The 16,270-nt window shown below is 38.7% G+C and overlaps 1 protein-coding gene across 1 annotated transcript in view; it reads right to left on the bottom strand.

The window, feature by feature from the left end:
• The window catches only part of ksr2 (kinase suppressor of ras 2), a 96,450-nt gene extending 80,328 nt beyond the window's left edge, over positions 1-16,122 (bottom strand). Inside the window, 3 exon segments of the mRNA XM_056376087.1 lie at positions 1,437-1,587; positions 2,335-2,475; positions 14,770-16,122. Coding sequence (XP_056232062.1) covers positions 1,437-1,587; positions 2,335-2,475; positions 14,770-14,943 — 466 coding nt within the window. The 5' untranslated portion in view covers positions 14,944-16,122.
• Between the last annotated feature and the right edge of the window lie 148 nt (positions 16,123-16,270).

The raw sequence follows: 16,270 nt of genomic DNA, 5'->3' as shown, positions 1-16,270 counted from the left end.
AAGATCAGAAGAGGTCATCTGATTCTTTTGAAAAGCTTCCTGCCACAGCACAAACACAGTGACACTCCTCTCCACAAATATTATAAAAATAATAATCCAACATATTTTAATTGCTTTACTAATTTCAGTTGTTCGCTTTCTGTGGCTTTAAGTTTGCACAGTCCAGTTGTATTATGTAAGAGAAAGGGAAGACGAGGGAAATGTGGAAAAAACAAAACATAGTTTGGATAATAAATCACATATAGACAGAGCAAAAGTGTCATCAGGGCATCTCGTCTTTTGACTAAGGTCTTTGACTCTTTTTCCAGAGAGAAATAATAAATAGTCACTAAATAAAAAAGGCTTCCGCCATGCAGCCCCCAGACCCTTGGGCCTGAAGCCAGTGGGCACTTTCAGTAATCCATCCTTGGGTGTCACCTCTGCTCAGTACTGAGTGTCACCTAAATGCTAATACATCTTCCATCTCACCATCATACTATTTAATATAATATGTTGTGCAATATTTACATGTTTATGGAGTTGATAATGATTTTAAAGAACTAACTGAATGGTTTCTTATCACTGGCTGTGTGAAGGTTGTCCTACATACCCTGTCCTATACTTAGACTCTACTTACCAATAACAATAATAACTAATAGGTCCCCTACAACCCCACTGCAACTCTCACAGAATCATAAACAAGATAATGAGGTAATTGTTGGTCATTACATTGAATATAGCGGCTTGTTAACAAGCATCCTCCTCAAGATTTTTATTGAGCAAAATATAATTACTGGACATTATTGAGTTTTAAATAACCACATCTTGTATTTTTGGCAGATTAACTACAAACTGTAAATATTTCATATCATTGAAAACCACTGAGAGACATTTAAAAAAAAAAAATGATTTCCCACTTCTTGGCAGCACTTTTTGATGTATGTCAGTTTGTATAAAGCTCAAATTGCAGACACTAAAAAAATGATTTGAGACTCACTTGGTTTATTCTAAAGTGACATTAGTGAGGTGTGATGATTCACGTGAATCATGATTACACTACCGAGTGCGGCTCCTTATTAGTGCATTCAAGGAAACACTAATCTGAGATGTGCAACTTAGCTGCCAAAAGTAAGACTTTCATGAGTTGTCTTTTTCTGGAAACCAGACACCTGTTGTGAAAAGGATTATGTGAATTTTGTTGTTTATAACATTAAAAGTTTTCTGATTGTTGCATACTGGTGGCCTATAGGTTTAAGATGCCAAACATTTCATTGCATTCCAAGTTTGAGTCCGACTGGGGATCTTTGCAGGCATGCCATATCTGCTCTGTTTAATTTGAAATGGACGCCAGTATTTTCCCTTAAAGACATTTTGTGGGAGAGCAACCACGTTCTGTTCATGTGTGTGTGTGTGTGTGTGAGCTCATCTCTGTGTTTTTATTTGGGTGGACTCCTTACCGAGCTGGTGGGCCTTTCTGAGGCAGGAGAGGGAGGCGTTGAGTCGGGCACACTCCTCTTCGTTGGCACCAAACTTCTGCAGCAGTTCACACACTTGGTCCTCGCTCATCTCCAGCAGACCCTCCAGGGTCACCTCACCTGGGCTCATCTCCTGCAAAACACACACACATGTGCAAACACATGACACACACACACACACACAAATACATACATCATTACAATCATATTAATGCATGAAAACACTTGGTTTTAAGTTAAAGATGCAGCGAAAATTCAATACTATACCCTCAAATAGCAGCAAAAGCTGGTAGTGAGAATCTTAATGTTATCCACTGATCATGCTTTAAGTGGAAAGAGGTCATAAACTGTATAAAATGCAATACATAGCATTTATGTCCTATACCGCATGCACAGAGGTTATCAACAACAACAAAAATCTCAATCACAATAAAAACTTTGATTAAAGGCAAACGTGCCTGAAAACATCATATTTTCATATCAACAGCATTGATAACGTCTTTATAGAGCATTTACTCTCCAACCAACCACTAAAACAGAAACTAAAAAGGAGTAAAAATGACTATTGATCGCCTAGCAGCCTGTGGACAGATTATGAACATTTGTATTTGAAGAAAGAATTATAAAAAAAAAAAAAAGATTTTCTTTTAAAACCACCATCAACCAACAAGACAATGATAAGGATAGGAGGATGGCACACTTTTTTTAAAATTAATTTGTACTTTTATTTATTTTTTAATTCTTTTTATTTGTCTGTTTTTGTTTGCCTGTTACCAGATTTTTAATTTGAGCGATCACATTTTTTTGTGATAGCTAAAGGAAAATACATGGGTGTATTTTTAGACAAAAAAAAAAAAAACTAGGCAGCCTGAAATCTTACCTGTGTGACCTCTTTCCTCAAGTTGACGATGCGAAACCAGTGGCCGAGGCGGGGGAAGTCCTCCAGATCAGCACTGCGCTCCTCTAAGGCCACTTTGCACTTACAGGACAGCTGGCGGCTGAAGTACTTCACCAACTTCCCCTGGGAGGAGAGGGACAAACACAGAGAGGGAGGAATTCTTTAATGCTCACCAAACCTCTTTGTTTTACCCTTTTCTCTTGTCCACATATATTCTATATTCACAGCTGAAAATAAAAACAACTTCCGACTACATATTGTACTTTAATTCTTTTAATGACTCCAAACCTCCCCCTTGTTTACTGGACCTGTCCTAAAGAATTCACCTGTCTTTTATTTCAGTCAAGGTTGATAATGCAACAGAAAAAGACACTGTACAAATGTAGGTATTGAATCCTCCAAAAGTCAGAACGGTGCCCTTCTCTAAAAAGCACTAATAGCTTTAATGTCAGTTTTGCGAGAATGTAATTTGTTCACCATTAATCTCTGACTACACTCATTAAGTCAACATAAACATTTTCCACAAACCCAAAGTCCCCAAAATCCCAACAGACAGTAACAAGCAGCAGCAGCGTCACAGTCAGAGACGTACACTGTTTACTGCAAAGGCACTGAAATCCCTGGACGGCCTGAATAACCAATGCAGGGAAAATAAATGCAATACTCTCTTTGCCCTCAACCATCATGGCTAAGATCACTTAACGCCAGTTTACTCCAGTGGAGCTGCCCAGTGGTTAGTGGTTGAAAGCTGTGGCTGTAGTGGGAAACTCCTGTAGAGGGAAACAGGGTGCGTTTGCAAAACACAGGGACGTGGAAGTGGTGGAGGAGAGCCTCATCACCAGTTGTACAGTACAGGCGATTGGCCATATCCCTGCACGAATGGTCTTAACTTTGTTCATGATATGATGCAACACTGATGCAACATATACTGGTAATAAACTAAATAAATAAATAAATAACAGGATTCAAGTAAATCACAACACTGTATGTACAATATCTTTTGTGCAATTTTGATTTTGGAAGAAAATAGTTCTCAATGAAAACTCTCCATGGTGAGATTAGTGGAATACCCAGAGTCCCTGACTTTGCGTCTGGAAAAGGCAAGTTTTTCAAAGTACATTTTTCATTAGTATTGTTCAATATTTGCCTGATCTGTCCTTGTTTGGATTTGGCTACATCTTTTTTGCTGCCATTTTATCCAGACAAAAGAGGTTTTTGATACCAGTGGCTCAACTGGTTAAATTATTCATTGATATTTGGGCAATGGGGGCGTTTTAGTTGTGGAGAGACCATAAACAGAAGGTGACCACAAGTATCCACTCTGCTGAAGAGATTCAGGGCAAGACACTGAATCCATATCAGTACTAACAACAACATTCTGTCACGTTCTACCTACATATTTATATTTACAAAAATCTAAATTAAACTATAGGTAAATATTACCAAGAGTATCATGCTGTACTGCTAAAAAAATATTATTATTGGTTATTTCCTTATTTATTCCTACTTTTAATAGACTTCCATGTTGTAAATGTAGCACAGCATTTCTGCTAAATGGGTTAGGGTTAGGGTTAGTTAGGGTTACTGTGGTGTTTTAACCACTAGTAGTGAGGTGTTTTTAGTGTGGGTCGCCGTTAAGTTGGTATAATACACACAACTGAGGGTGCAAATGTGGCATAATCCACATCCACCATTAGTTTCCTGCTATTCCACTGATCAACATCAGGTGGCCGATGTGCACCAACGAAGACAGCGAAGAAGAAGAAGACTGTTAACACCTTAAAAAAAACCCACAATCATTGTTTCTAATCTGGAAAAGATGCATTTAAGTTTTCAGTATCACTTGTTTGGCTCATACTGTATCTTGACCATCTTTTGACCTGGTCAAACTTGTTTTGGTTGGATTTGATTTTTATTTATACAACCATAATAAAGCTCTAATATTCTTCCCTACTGGGAAACTCCATGTCCATAAGCTAACTTTATGAATTCAACAAAATGATTCTTACTTTTTTGATTGATAGGCAACAATTTGTAATTTCAAAACTGTATTTCCCTCAGGTTTTATCATCCCTGCAGGGGAACATTCACATCCTCACTAATAATTAACTTGATTATCACGACGTTGCATCATATGAGAACATAATCAGTGTTACCATAACCCTATTAGCACAGTTTAAGTTACTCATCCCTTCAATTATGCTGCCGTGTAAACATTTTACTATTCAATTCACATGTTCAGTGAGTGTTTCATCCACAAAAGGTCAGAGATGTGTTTCTTTACACGCAAAATGTGGTGAGCAGCGATGGGAAAGGAAGGACTACAAAAGACATGTCATGCTAAACCAAAGATGTGACATGAAAGAGATGACAGCAGGAGACTCAATTTAAAAAAAAATTAACCTGCCTGTCAAATGCATCCATATGAACACGGTAATCGTTTGAATAATGTAAATGCTTTTATCAAACTGCTATAGTGTGATTTTTCAAAATAATAAGAGATTATTCAAATGTGCCCGACAATGTACCTGCAAACTAAAAGTTATTTTAATGCATTTTTTCTGTTTTTATTAACTACAAAGTTTTCATAGCTTTATTAATGATTAATTAGCAGTAGATTCACATTCTGCATGTATCTATCAAATACATTTGAAACTATGTTATATTTTATCTTTAAAGTATTTCACAGTTCATCGTGAACTTTTTTTCTGGCCATTAATTGTATGGCAGTAATATCCTTTTTATGAAGGCACTCCATTTAATACATCCCCATTTATTTGTTATTAAAAATGCATTTCTAACTGCAGTGCTGTTTCTCGGTGAGTACATCCTAGTGAGGATGAGAGTGCGCTGACCTTCCAATGAACCTGTGCTCAGAGAGTTAAAGGCAGGATGCTCGTAGGGCAGGAGTTCACTCACAATTCACATCATCGACCAGTTTACTCTATGACAGCAACGTGTATTTGTGCCGAGTCTGTCGTTTTGGAATTCATGCAGTTTACCTCTGTTGAGACGCTTGAGGTTTCATCTCAAAAACAGCAACAAAATAACTGATCACTCTATAAAACTAAGTGAAATGTTGGAAATAACCTGTTTCCAAGACGGTTAGCACGTGTCAAGGTAAGTGTGTCTAGCTAGCACACGATGTTCTGTCATGGCTGAAGGGTGAGGGGTTATTGTAACTGTCCCCGAGCTAATCAGCCATATCAAAACAGACCACACAACAGTATGTTTCAGCATTTTTAGTTAGATGTATGTAGCTATTTTTGTCCCATAGTGCAACCAATGCAACAATAATTACTAATTTTAACAAACAAGAGAATACAAATAAGTTATTTTGGGAATTATTTTGTTAGCCTCTTGTGGTCTTATAATATATTTGCCAGTTCTATTTATCATAAGTAATAAAATGAATAAATTGTAACTATTTTGACTGGTAGGCCTATGTTCTATGCAAAACTAAACTCAGTAACTGTCCTTTGATAAATATTATTAAATAAATTAATAATACCACAATCTTTGTTGTAAAACGATGCATATTTTCAGAATACTATACTTAATGAGACAAAAAGCAGGTCAAAGTCAATTAGTGAAACTGAATTCTATATGACTGTACATAAGCCTCACACCACTGCAAGCAGGACATACAGTTTACTGTTAAGTATCTTTGCTGTTAGGTGAACGGTTGGTCTGACTGAACACGATGGTAAAATAAGGTCCAGGCCCGCAGTGGCTGACGTGATGCTTGAAGACTTAAGGATGATGCATGTGGATGGCTCCAATCCAAACATACACCTACAAAATGACTGGTAGAAATTAGACAGTGCTGGCCTACATCAGCGCATACCACAGTAGAAAGCAGTGGAGGAGGGACGAGCAAGTCACCTCTGAATACAGAAAACCCATACAGCGGCTGCCCACGGCTGCTACGCTCTGCCCGATAAGGCGACTACTCAGTCCACACCTACAGAGAAACACACATTTACCCTGGCTAAATGTCTTAATATGAGTCTCATAATACCTCTACTTAAAATATACCTTACCATTTATATTTGTTTATGGTATAAATGCATCAATAGCATGATGCAGCACATGTAAAGATACTGGTTTTTATTTAGTGCAAATGAAAGGAAGTGTGAGAGACAGAGAGAAAAAGAAAAAGGGAAAGAAACTTTTCTCATCAATACTTCTATCATCAAAATGTATCTTTCTTTTTTTCCCCAACTGAAGTGATCCCCAAATTTCTTTTTAGCCATGGTAGTGGCATGGCTCCAGGGATGGCAATGTCAGTCTGTCAAGCTGTCCGTCAGCCAAACCACCACTTTGATCTCAACAAATTTTGGACGGATTACAAGAAATTTGGTTCAGACATTCATGTCGCCCTCAGGATGAATTGTAATCACTTTAGTGATCCTCTGATCTGACCAAAACACTTTGGTTTATTACCAAACACCTGCGAAACAAATGACATTCCCATCAGCTTCAGCTGCACTTTGTTTTTAATCGTAATTATCAAATGTTACCATACTAACATCTCCATTATACCTCCTAAACATCAGCATGTTAGCATTGCAGCATTGTAATTGTCACTGTCAATGTTAGCATTTAACTCAAAGCACCTAAATGCAGCCTCTGTGTTTCACTATTTTAGCCTAGCATGGCTCTACACTCTTACTGCTGTTTAAGTAAGTCTGTTTGTACCATTAGTAGACAAAGAGTCTAAATGCCTAAAATGTTTGAAATAAAGGTTTCAATATTCAACTAAACATGTAGAGCAGTACTATATGTATACAGGTGAAATTCATTGTTATAAAAATAGGTTTGTTTATGATGAGCACTCAGGAAGCCTCCCTCAGCAAGAACAATGTGGCCCCCAGGTGATGCGAGTTTAATGCTCCTGATCTAGCATGTAAAACCAACCACCATGTGGCATCGCCATCCGAAAGCTGCAGTCAGAGGAGATTTGGCAAGAGAAACTTTACTCCCTTGCTGTGGCAAAAACCAGAAGGGACTGAACATACTGTACTGTGGGCAGGTGTACAAGCATAAGCTGCTAGGGCTAGCAGGCTAACAATAGCATGGCACGAGCTAAAAACTAGCCCTGTTTTTTTTTTTTTGTTACACTTTATTATTTTACCTTCTGTCCTTGCAGAGACTGCTGAATCCCTCTTATAATACTGCTTGTATTTTTACCACTGTGACGTTACAAACAAGCAACAATCGAAGCTTTCTGAACAAGAGGTCACACCCATCCTGTCTCTCAAACTGCACTGGTGAGTCTTTAAGGTGAGCAACGTTGGATCTAGAGTATAATTTCAGTGAAGCTAGTGAAATGAATAAAAAATGAACAGCCCCAATTTTATTAAAAAGTTAAACTGAGAAATTGATCAAAGCTCAGGAGAGAGAATTTTATATATTAATGTGCTGATTGCTAAGGTCATAAGGACGTTGGGTCAATCTGTGAGAATCATTACAAACTAGAACTCTAGTAAATCTATTCTACAACTACCTCGAATAGTTAAAATTAAAGAATAAGAGCAACGTACAAAGTTTTTCTGGTTCATGATAGAGTCTTATAGTAGCAGTTTTCTGATACTACCTCTCCATTACGCTGGATAATATGAACATTTTACTTGCAGGAGCTTTAAAGAATATTTTTCTGTTGATGATGAGAGTTAAAAAAAATACCTGTTCACATCCACTTTAACGCTGTCAAACAATAAAACCAGAGGCTCCTCTTATAGGCATGGTAACGCTGGCAACTTATCTTAACCAGCCTTTTTCCTAAAATAATGGAGTGTTCCTTTAAGCAGACTATTGAAGTAGATGAGCCTACATGGTGCTATTCCCATCTGACATGAGCTAAACTGACCTCTTCACCACTGCTACACTCACAGATAATCCAGATAAACTGGAGCACTTAATGAATGCACGACAGACTATAACTTCCACATCAGCTTTATCTGATCAGTTAAACTAGAGTCCTGCGTTTTCCTGCATTTCAAATGTCCAGCACTATCACTCAAGTTCAGTCAAGAGCATAATAAATGATCTTTCAGCAAAGGTTGGTGCAATTTGTGAGTTGAACCTTAGTTCAGCTGAAAGCACAACTGCAAGTCCCCACATTTAGCCTACTAAGCTGCAGCACACTGTTACTGGTTCGTATGTATAATATGAACTGGGTAAAAACAGACATTGTATGTTTATTGTCACTCTCGGTGTGGTGTACTCATAGGTGCTAGATCTTTAAGAAAACTAATCATTGAAAGCACATTCAACAGTCATATATTACACAGAAAAAGCTGAGGAAGCCATTACAGTGAATGTGTCTCCTAAAGAGAAGCACATTGATTTTTAGACATTACTGATTGTCCACAGGCAAAACGAACTGAGACAAATAAACCCTATTAAAGTAGACTTCTATCAAAATGGTACACCAGTGAGTTAGTTTTCCATTCCCAAAAAGTTGGAAGACTCACAAAACACATATAAAAGAAACTTCAAAATCAAAGCGGTGGGGGTGGAGATATCCTGACTAACCTACAGCTCCCATAATGCAATTCAGATGTGCCATTTGTGAGAACCTGATGACATCATCATCATCATCATCATCATCATCAAAATCTCAAAAGGAAATTCTGAGTAATACTCCTCACGGCATGAAAATTAAACACACAACAACAAACAATGTGACAGTGAAAGGTTATGAGTCAACAGAGAATTACCACCTCCCCTAAGCTTTATAGAGCATTGTTGGAAGATTCAACTCATTGCTTAGCCATCCGGACCACAATTTCACTGTTTTGGTTCACTCTCACCGCTCTCATGTTTTTGGCCTCAGCAGGCAGGTGAACATAAGGTAGCTAAATAGCCAGGTATTTCTCTAAAGAGATGGTGGAGACCAAAAAAAGAAATAAAAAGAGACTAAATATTGGACTTTCAAGTGCCTGGAAGACATAAGCACAACTCCAAATGAATAATAATGTTTCTGTAACTAGCATCTGTTTGCTAACAAGATATGTCAGACAAACAATGTGACTATTATTCCCACTCTATACAGCGATTGGCCAGGTGTGCAGAGTTGTGAACGTAAGGTAAGGTTTGAACTTCTCTCCCATTTTTCATTCTTCTAACAACAACTTTTGTTTGTGCCTTCAAATAGAAGCCGTCTGAAAGTTTACGCCTTTATTCCCAGTTGCACAAGATCAGGAAGCGATGCAGTTGGATCAAGCCAAGAGGAGACTATAGGGCTTTTCATACACCCTTCAAGTGTGGCCATTTATACAGGTATAAATTCTTGTAGCTTCAGACATGATCAGAAGACACTTTGTAAAACCTATTTGCCTCAAGCATAATGAGCCCTTTAGCCCTCCATGCTACAGTAGACAGTGGAAAAATACCATGGTTCCACCACTGAAGCAAAAAAAAAGCAAACATTGTAAAGCCTTTAGCCATCTGATACTTGAATATGAATGAATAACAACACTTGCTTTCACCGACCCTCCTTTCTGTTACATGAAATACATAACTGGATCGAATGTCATGCTCCGTCATGTGTCTGCATCTCTATGAAAGCCTCAAAAAAAGATCATTCATTCATTATGTGTGTTGATAATTCCAGTGTATCCAAGGGATACCGCCGACAATGCATAATCATATTAATGGAAACCAGTATTAGTACTTCATCCAGGTAATGATATAGGCTGCTATTCTTGGTAGAGCTTTTGGCTAAAGCAAGGTCAGTACTCGACACCTCCAACAGATTGTGTCTGAGGCACAATCTGGGTCCTTTAGGTTAATAATAGAGATGAAGGGAAAAAAAACAAGAGATGTCGTAGAGGAATCTCCCATTCACAATGCACTCAATAAAGATCAGGACAGGTTAACGAGGAAGGTTTTGCGTATGGCTGACGTCATTGTAATCCTGATCGAAACCCCCGGTGGACAACTCATTTGTCGTTAAGGCAATAAGGACTGTCATCCTGAAAGGCTCTACAACTCTGAGGATTTGAGGATGATTAGACAGATCTCAGGAGTAATTCCCTTTGTTGCACTTGTGAATCAACTGTTGTGTGTGTTTGTCTTTGTCCTCTTTTATTTCTAATACTATTTTCTTTCACATATAAGTTAATTTCGAGCATCTCACAAAATTAAATACTAACAATAAATAAGCTGATATAAGCAGTTCAGTCCATCCAGACCAAATTTCTGCAGTAGCACAGGCCATATTTGTACTTTGGTTCCCAGATATTGATAAAAGCAGCCCACAACAGTACATGACTACCAAAATATCTCTCTCTGACCTGAATTCATGTTGGTATTTCTATCATTTAGTCTGGTGGGGATAAATGTGATTAAATGTGGCTAGAGACTGTATTTTTTAAGGATTGTGAATATCCTAGTACAGGGGTCAGCAACCTTTACAATCAAAATAGCAATGTGTGCGCCCTCTCCCACCAAATAACATTTATCTATAGCCCTGAAGCATATTTGACCCTTAAAATGAAGATAACACAGCCTATAAGGCTTTATATATAGTTATACTTTATATACAAAAACTATAGTTTATGTTAAATTTATGAAATGTAAGAACACTGTTGACATTTTATTTATATTTACATTTTATTTATGAATAGATGCTCTGATATTTAAACACACGATCCTTTCATGTACTCTCTGTCTGTGAAGGGCTTTTCTACGCCTTTCTATCTCCTGAGCTGCCACAAAACTAACAGCAGTAGTTCAGTTTGGAGACTTGATCCACTTCTTGAAAGTATATTTGCTCTGCTCAGCTTTCCGCAGCAATTCTGAAATCGCTTTTTGTTTTTGTTTTTTGCTCATCTCCAGCTTGATACTTTTGAGCATATGCTGTGTGCTTGTTCTGGAAATGTCTTTCAACATTACATTTTTTAGTTGTTTGCTAATTTCTCGCCACATATCAAGCATTCAGATAAGCTAGCATCGTTGGAAGTGAAAGCAAATTAGTCTGTCCACCCAGAGTTAGACGCGCTATTTTCGTTTTTAGGATTTATCCATGGTTAGCTTACCTAGGGCGGGAGTCGGAAAGACTAGCCACCTGCAGGGAGGGGGGGGGGGGGGGGGGGGGGGGGGGGGTATCCATGGCGCCAGGCCGTGGACGTAGCAGGATGTGACGCATATTTAAGTTGACGAATTTTTTTTTTTTTTCTTATTTTAAAGGTTTTGTCCGAAATCACTTACTCATTCGCTCCTCCATAATCACTATCCAGGCAGCTCAATGTAGACGACTTTATAGTGAGCTCATCGGTAAAACGAAAAAAAATCTTTCGGACACTACTGGGTAATTTTCTCCACACCGTTTTCCGTTTTTAAACGCGAGCGCAATGCATGATGGTATATATTGCTTGGTTAGTGATCATCGGTTGGTTGTACCAAAGATCCTCTATACAGTTGACACTACTTTTCACGATGCATTGTGGGATACTATAGTCCAGTCCACTATTTTGAAAAGTGCTGCAGCATGGTCAAATCAGTATTAACCAAAACACACAGATACAATTTGTACTTCAGCTTTAAGATGTCTGCAACAAATCTCAGTAATCAGATTTCTCTATAAAGAGAGTGAGCAACCACTGAGGAAACATAATTTGAGACATTAATAGTCCTGGGGTCCCACTAGGCTATTTGGATGCAAAGCATTGGCGATACTGGACGATAGGAGACATTGCGAGTGAAATCTGACACTTTGCACCAAGCAATAGACAGACAATACACTAGCTAATGAATGTAATGGTGCCAATATAGCAGCAAACTACTGAATGTAAGGGAGCCAATATAGTAGCTGGCTAGTGACCCAAATCTTTTTCTAAGGGGTTGACCGAAACCAAAACAGACCAAAAGGAAAGTGAATATTAGGCTTGTTCATCAACAGTCACAGTCACAATCTGACTTCAAATGAGTGCTAATGTCCCTCTGTGTCTGATTTCGGCTACGACAACTTTGTGAAGCAACATGTTCGATGTTGTGTTTTGGAATTATTCTGCTTCCAAGTGGTTAAAATCTCTTGGTGCAACTGTAAATAATAATTGTATTAATTTGAATATGGTGGGTATGCTTTGCCACAGGATCCCTCATGCATGTCATACATATTTGGACAATATATAAAATCATGATAATAATGAACAGCGACTTTCAGTATTAGACATAGTTTGGGTTAACTTGGAAAATGCTTGTGTTTCTGAATGTACAGAAAAGCAAGACTTCAAAAGACTGTTGAAGCCATGAAGATACATTAGGTGTGAGATGAAATTAACGTTAAATGTTGCAGCAAAGCACAGTGTATATATAAAATGAAGCCAGATGTTCCACGGTTATGATGAATACAACAAAGACTACAACATCCCTAATGCATTATATTTTCTGCATTCAATTCAACAGATCAGGTATAAACAGATTAATAATTTATGAGTGTTTTGGAAGCTGCACTGTTTACACTGTCTTCTCTATAGTTGGAACATTTGCTGCTTGCATTACTGCCCTCTGCAGTCTGTAGAAACGTGTCTCACATCACCCCTCAAGCTCGTGGGATGCCAGTCCAATGGAACAAGTGATACAAACAGCACTGTTGCAGCCAAACACTCCACACTCAACACAACAGTGATCTAAAACAATGAAATGTCCCTTTAACACTCACTGCAAACACCCAGGAAACAAATGCACGAGTTTTTAATCGTCATATAATAACTTTTTAAAGGATAACATCTTAATGGAACTTGTAATGGTCACCATCAGTGTAAACACTGATAAAACCTTGCCCTGCAGAGACTAGAACTGTTGTCCACTGCATTATGGCAAAGTAAAGCTTTGTGAACCATGGTACAAGTGAAATTGTATTTTTGATGTAACAATTTATGCTCCCCTGCTCTCTCTGAAAAAATGTCAGACTAGCCTACCTTGGGCAAAAAGAAAAGATGCAATACCCTCTTGCTATCTGACCTCCTTTTTTACCACTGAATAATTTTCATATAGTCCCTTAGTCACGTAACACAGTTTGTGTTAGAGATTTGGCACCGATACATCTGCACATCATGATCGTGTATGCTTTCAAATTACCAGTGTGTATTTTCTAAAAAAAAAAAAACATAACAGAATGTTATCTGTCAAACAGATTCATCCAAAAATCAAACCTTAGTTTAAAAAAAATCCAAGATCCATCAGATTAATCTTGATATGTTGTAATGTAAAAAGAATACCTTTGTGAAGCTTATAACAAATAATCCAGTACCCACAATGCTTTGCAAGGCATTCAGGGAACATAGTGAACATTTATCTTCATGCTGTAGCCTGCTCATTGCTGGCAGCGCACTTGTACTTAATATTAGTTCTCTCTCCTCTTGGATTACATTCCTGTCCTGTTTCTGTGCAACACTTTCAAACTTCACTCAAAAGCTCACAGCATTCAAAATATTACTGTATGTTTACATCTTTGATAATACTGTAGCCTATATAGCCCCATATTCCTGTGGGGTTGGGATAAGTGTGAAGCGCTCACAAGTGAATTTTCTTTATGGTCTTTTTTATGTAATATCTCAATTATATTCCCACTGGGACTTAAAGTGTGTTGATGGCACACACAGATACTCAGTGGTGAGTTTATGGCGACCTTATCGCACTTAATGGTATTTGTTTTAATCTCCTGAGGCATCACCATAACATTCTTACAGGCCCTTAATGCTGTGCTGTGTCTGCGCTGCTCAATAGTGAGTTTTCAGTGACCTTATCGCACTTTATGGGTTTTTTTATGTCCTGTAAGAGCCTGTCACTGGTGGGGGGGGGGGGGGGGGGGGGGGGTGACTGGTTTGAGTGGTCTCGAAACGGACAGTCTGATATGTCAAACACAACACCAGGATATTATGACCATTACGTAACGCAAATTACTGAATACCCCACGGGCCAATTAAACGGATAATGATATTTTGTAACAATTTCAGTAATCTGTTCGCCTTGCATAACGCCAGGGCCTGGATGCGCTGCGAGCACAGATGCGCAGGCTGTCATATTGGTAGTGGATTGTAAACACGGGCTGCCTATAGGCCTCGGCTGCCTCAGATATTATTCTGATGGAGAAGAGCCACCTTCTCTCCCCGCCACCTGCAGAATGCGCAAGTCTATAACAGCCCACTGCAGCCCCGTTGCCTCTTGATTTATTGCACTGCACAAAACAGATAGCAGTGGGCTTTAGCACAGAGATCTTTGCATATTTATGCAATGACAACGCCGACAGTAGAAAACCAGGTTGTCGTTGAAAAAGGCACAGAAAAAAAAAAAAATATGCACAGTGGCCTAGAAATGCATAACACACGGTGACAGCACCTCCGTATCGATTTAGATGAAGATGCACAAGCAGAAATTCAGTCATTCCGCTCATAGGGTGCTTACCTCCAGCGTTCGTATCTCTTTTTGTGTCAAGTCGTTGGATGTGGCACATTTGGTCCGTAAACCCTCCAAACTAGAAATGCTTATGTCTATCATATTTTGCACCAACTCGCACTGCTGCAAGGCTTTCTGCAAACTAAGATGCTGCTCCTCGCTTTTGGTCATCTCCTCGTTCATAGTTTGGCGAGCAGTGGTCGTTATTTTCCCTTTGCACTTTAAGAAAAAAAAAAAAAAAAAAAAACAAGAAAAAAAAATTTCAGTAATAATTCAGAAAAGAAACGTGGAGAAGCCCACGGAACAGAGCAACCTGCAAAACGCCATGAAACAAGATGTTGTAGGTTTACAGACGGGGTTTGTGCCGTGAGAGAGTCGACTCCATTGCAACAACAGTCCTCGTAGTTCCTGCTGTTTCATCAAGGTGTCTCTGCTTCTAGGCTAAATCAAACACAAGATGAAGATACCGAGCGGGACTACACGGTTTGCCAAAGCATCCATTGGGTGCCCCCTTCGTTTCATAGATGGACGTTAAAAAAAAGAAAAAGAAAAAGCTGCTCAGCGCATCATAAGCAGACGTATCTGGGGGAAAGCCTGGTGGTTTTAAAGGTGCTGATGTGTGGACTGGATGCAGGTACTCCCTGTCTCCCGTGGTAGCAGCTGCATCCCGGTTCGCTCCCACCACACCGACATGTTTCCTGTCAATCAAACCCACAGCAACAGCATCGCATCGCATCGCCCTGGCACCGCTGCGAGGAGTCGTTCTCGCGAGATTATAGCTCCAAGTGCAGTGGGCTCGCTGCTTCATCCAGTCTCCAAGCCTGGATGGGGAACAAAACCAACACTTCTCATGTGTTTGGAGGAAAGATGGGTGTGTGTAATTTCTGCCTTAGATGTGTACACTAACATACATGCAGTGCACAAACACACATACAGTCTACACTGCGCCTACAGCCCACACTGTAAACCACAATCCATCCATGACACAACATTTTACACACAAATGTTCAGGACTGTTAGAATCACATAAAAACTGTATGTTCACTTGACACAAACACTCAACCTTGTGAGCTTCACATAATGTTAAGGAAGCAATATTTCATTATTGAGTTCATTTTAGTTAGATTTATAAAGCCCATAAAGCCTAATTAGTTCTAGGCCAAGTAACAACTCATGAGGTGCTAATTGGCAATATATGTATATGTTGTGCATTTAGCATATACATTGATAACTGATTGAACTATAAAATGGTGGTAAAAATATGCACTCAATGTTTTTATACTCCTATGACAGCAGTCACTTTCTTGTTCAATAAAATGAAAGATTTGTGTTCACAAATAATTCCAAAGTTTGCAGTTGTAAATCACTGTTTATAAACCTATAAAAGAAATATGCAGGAGAAATTGTATGTTTGTACATTTGTAGAAAAGATGGGACATAAAGTTTTTACATGCGTTCTCTGTGTGCTTGACATTCATTCATTGAGTGTACTACAGTGTGTCCCAGGACT

Source organism: Seriola aureovittata, chromosome 5 (assembly GCF_021018895.1).
Source record: "Seriola aureovittata isolate HTS-2021-v1 ecotype China chromosome 5, ASM2101889v1, whole genome shotgun sequence".
NCBI lineage: Eukaryota > Metazoa > Chordata > Actinopteri > Carangiformes > Carangidae > Seriola > Seriola aureovittata.
Note: the sequence above shows the minus strand (reverse complement) of the source record. Positions and strands in the feature narration are given on the sequence as shown.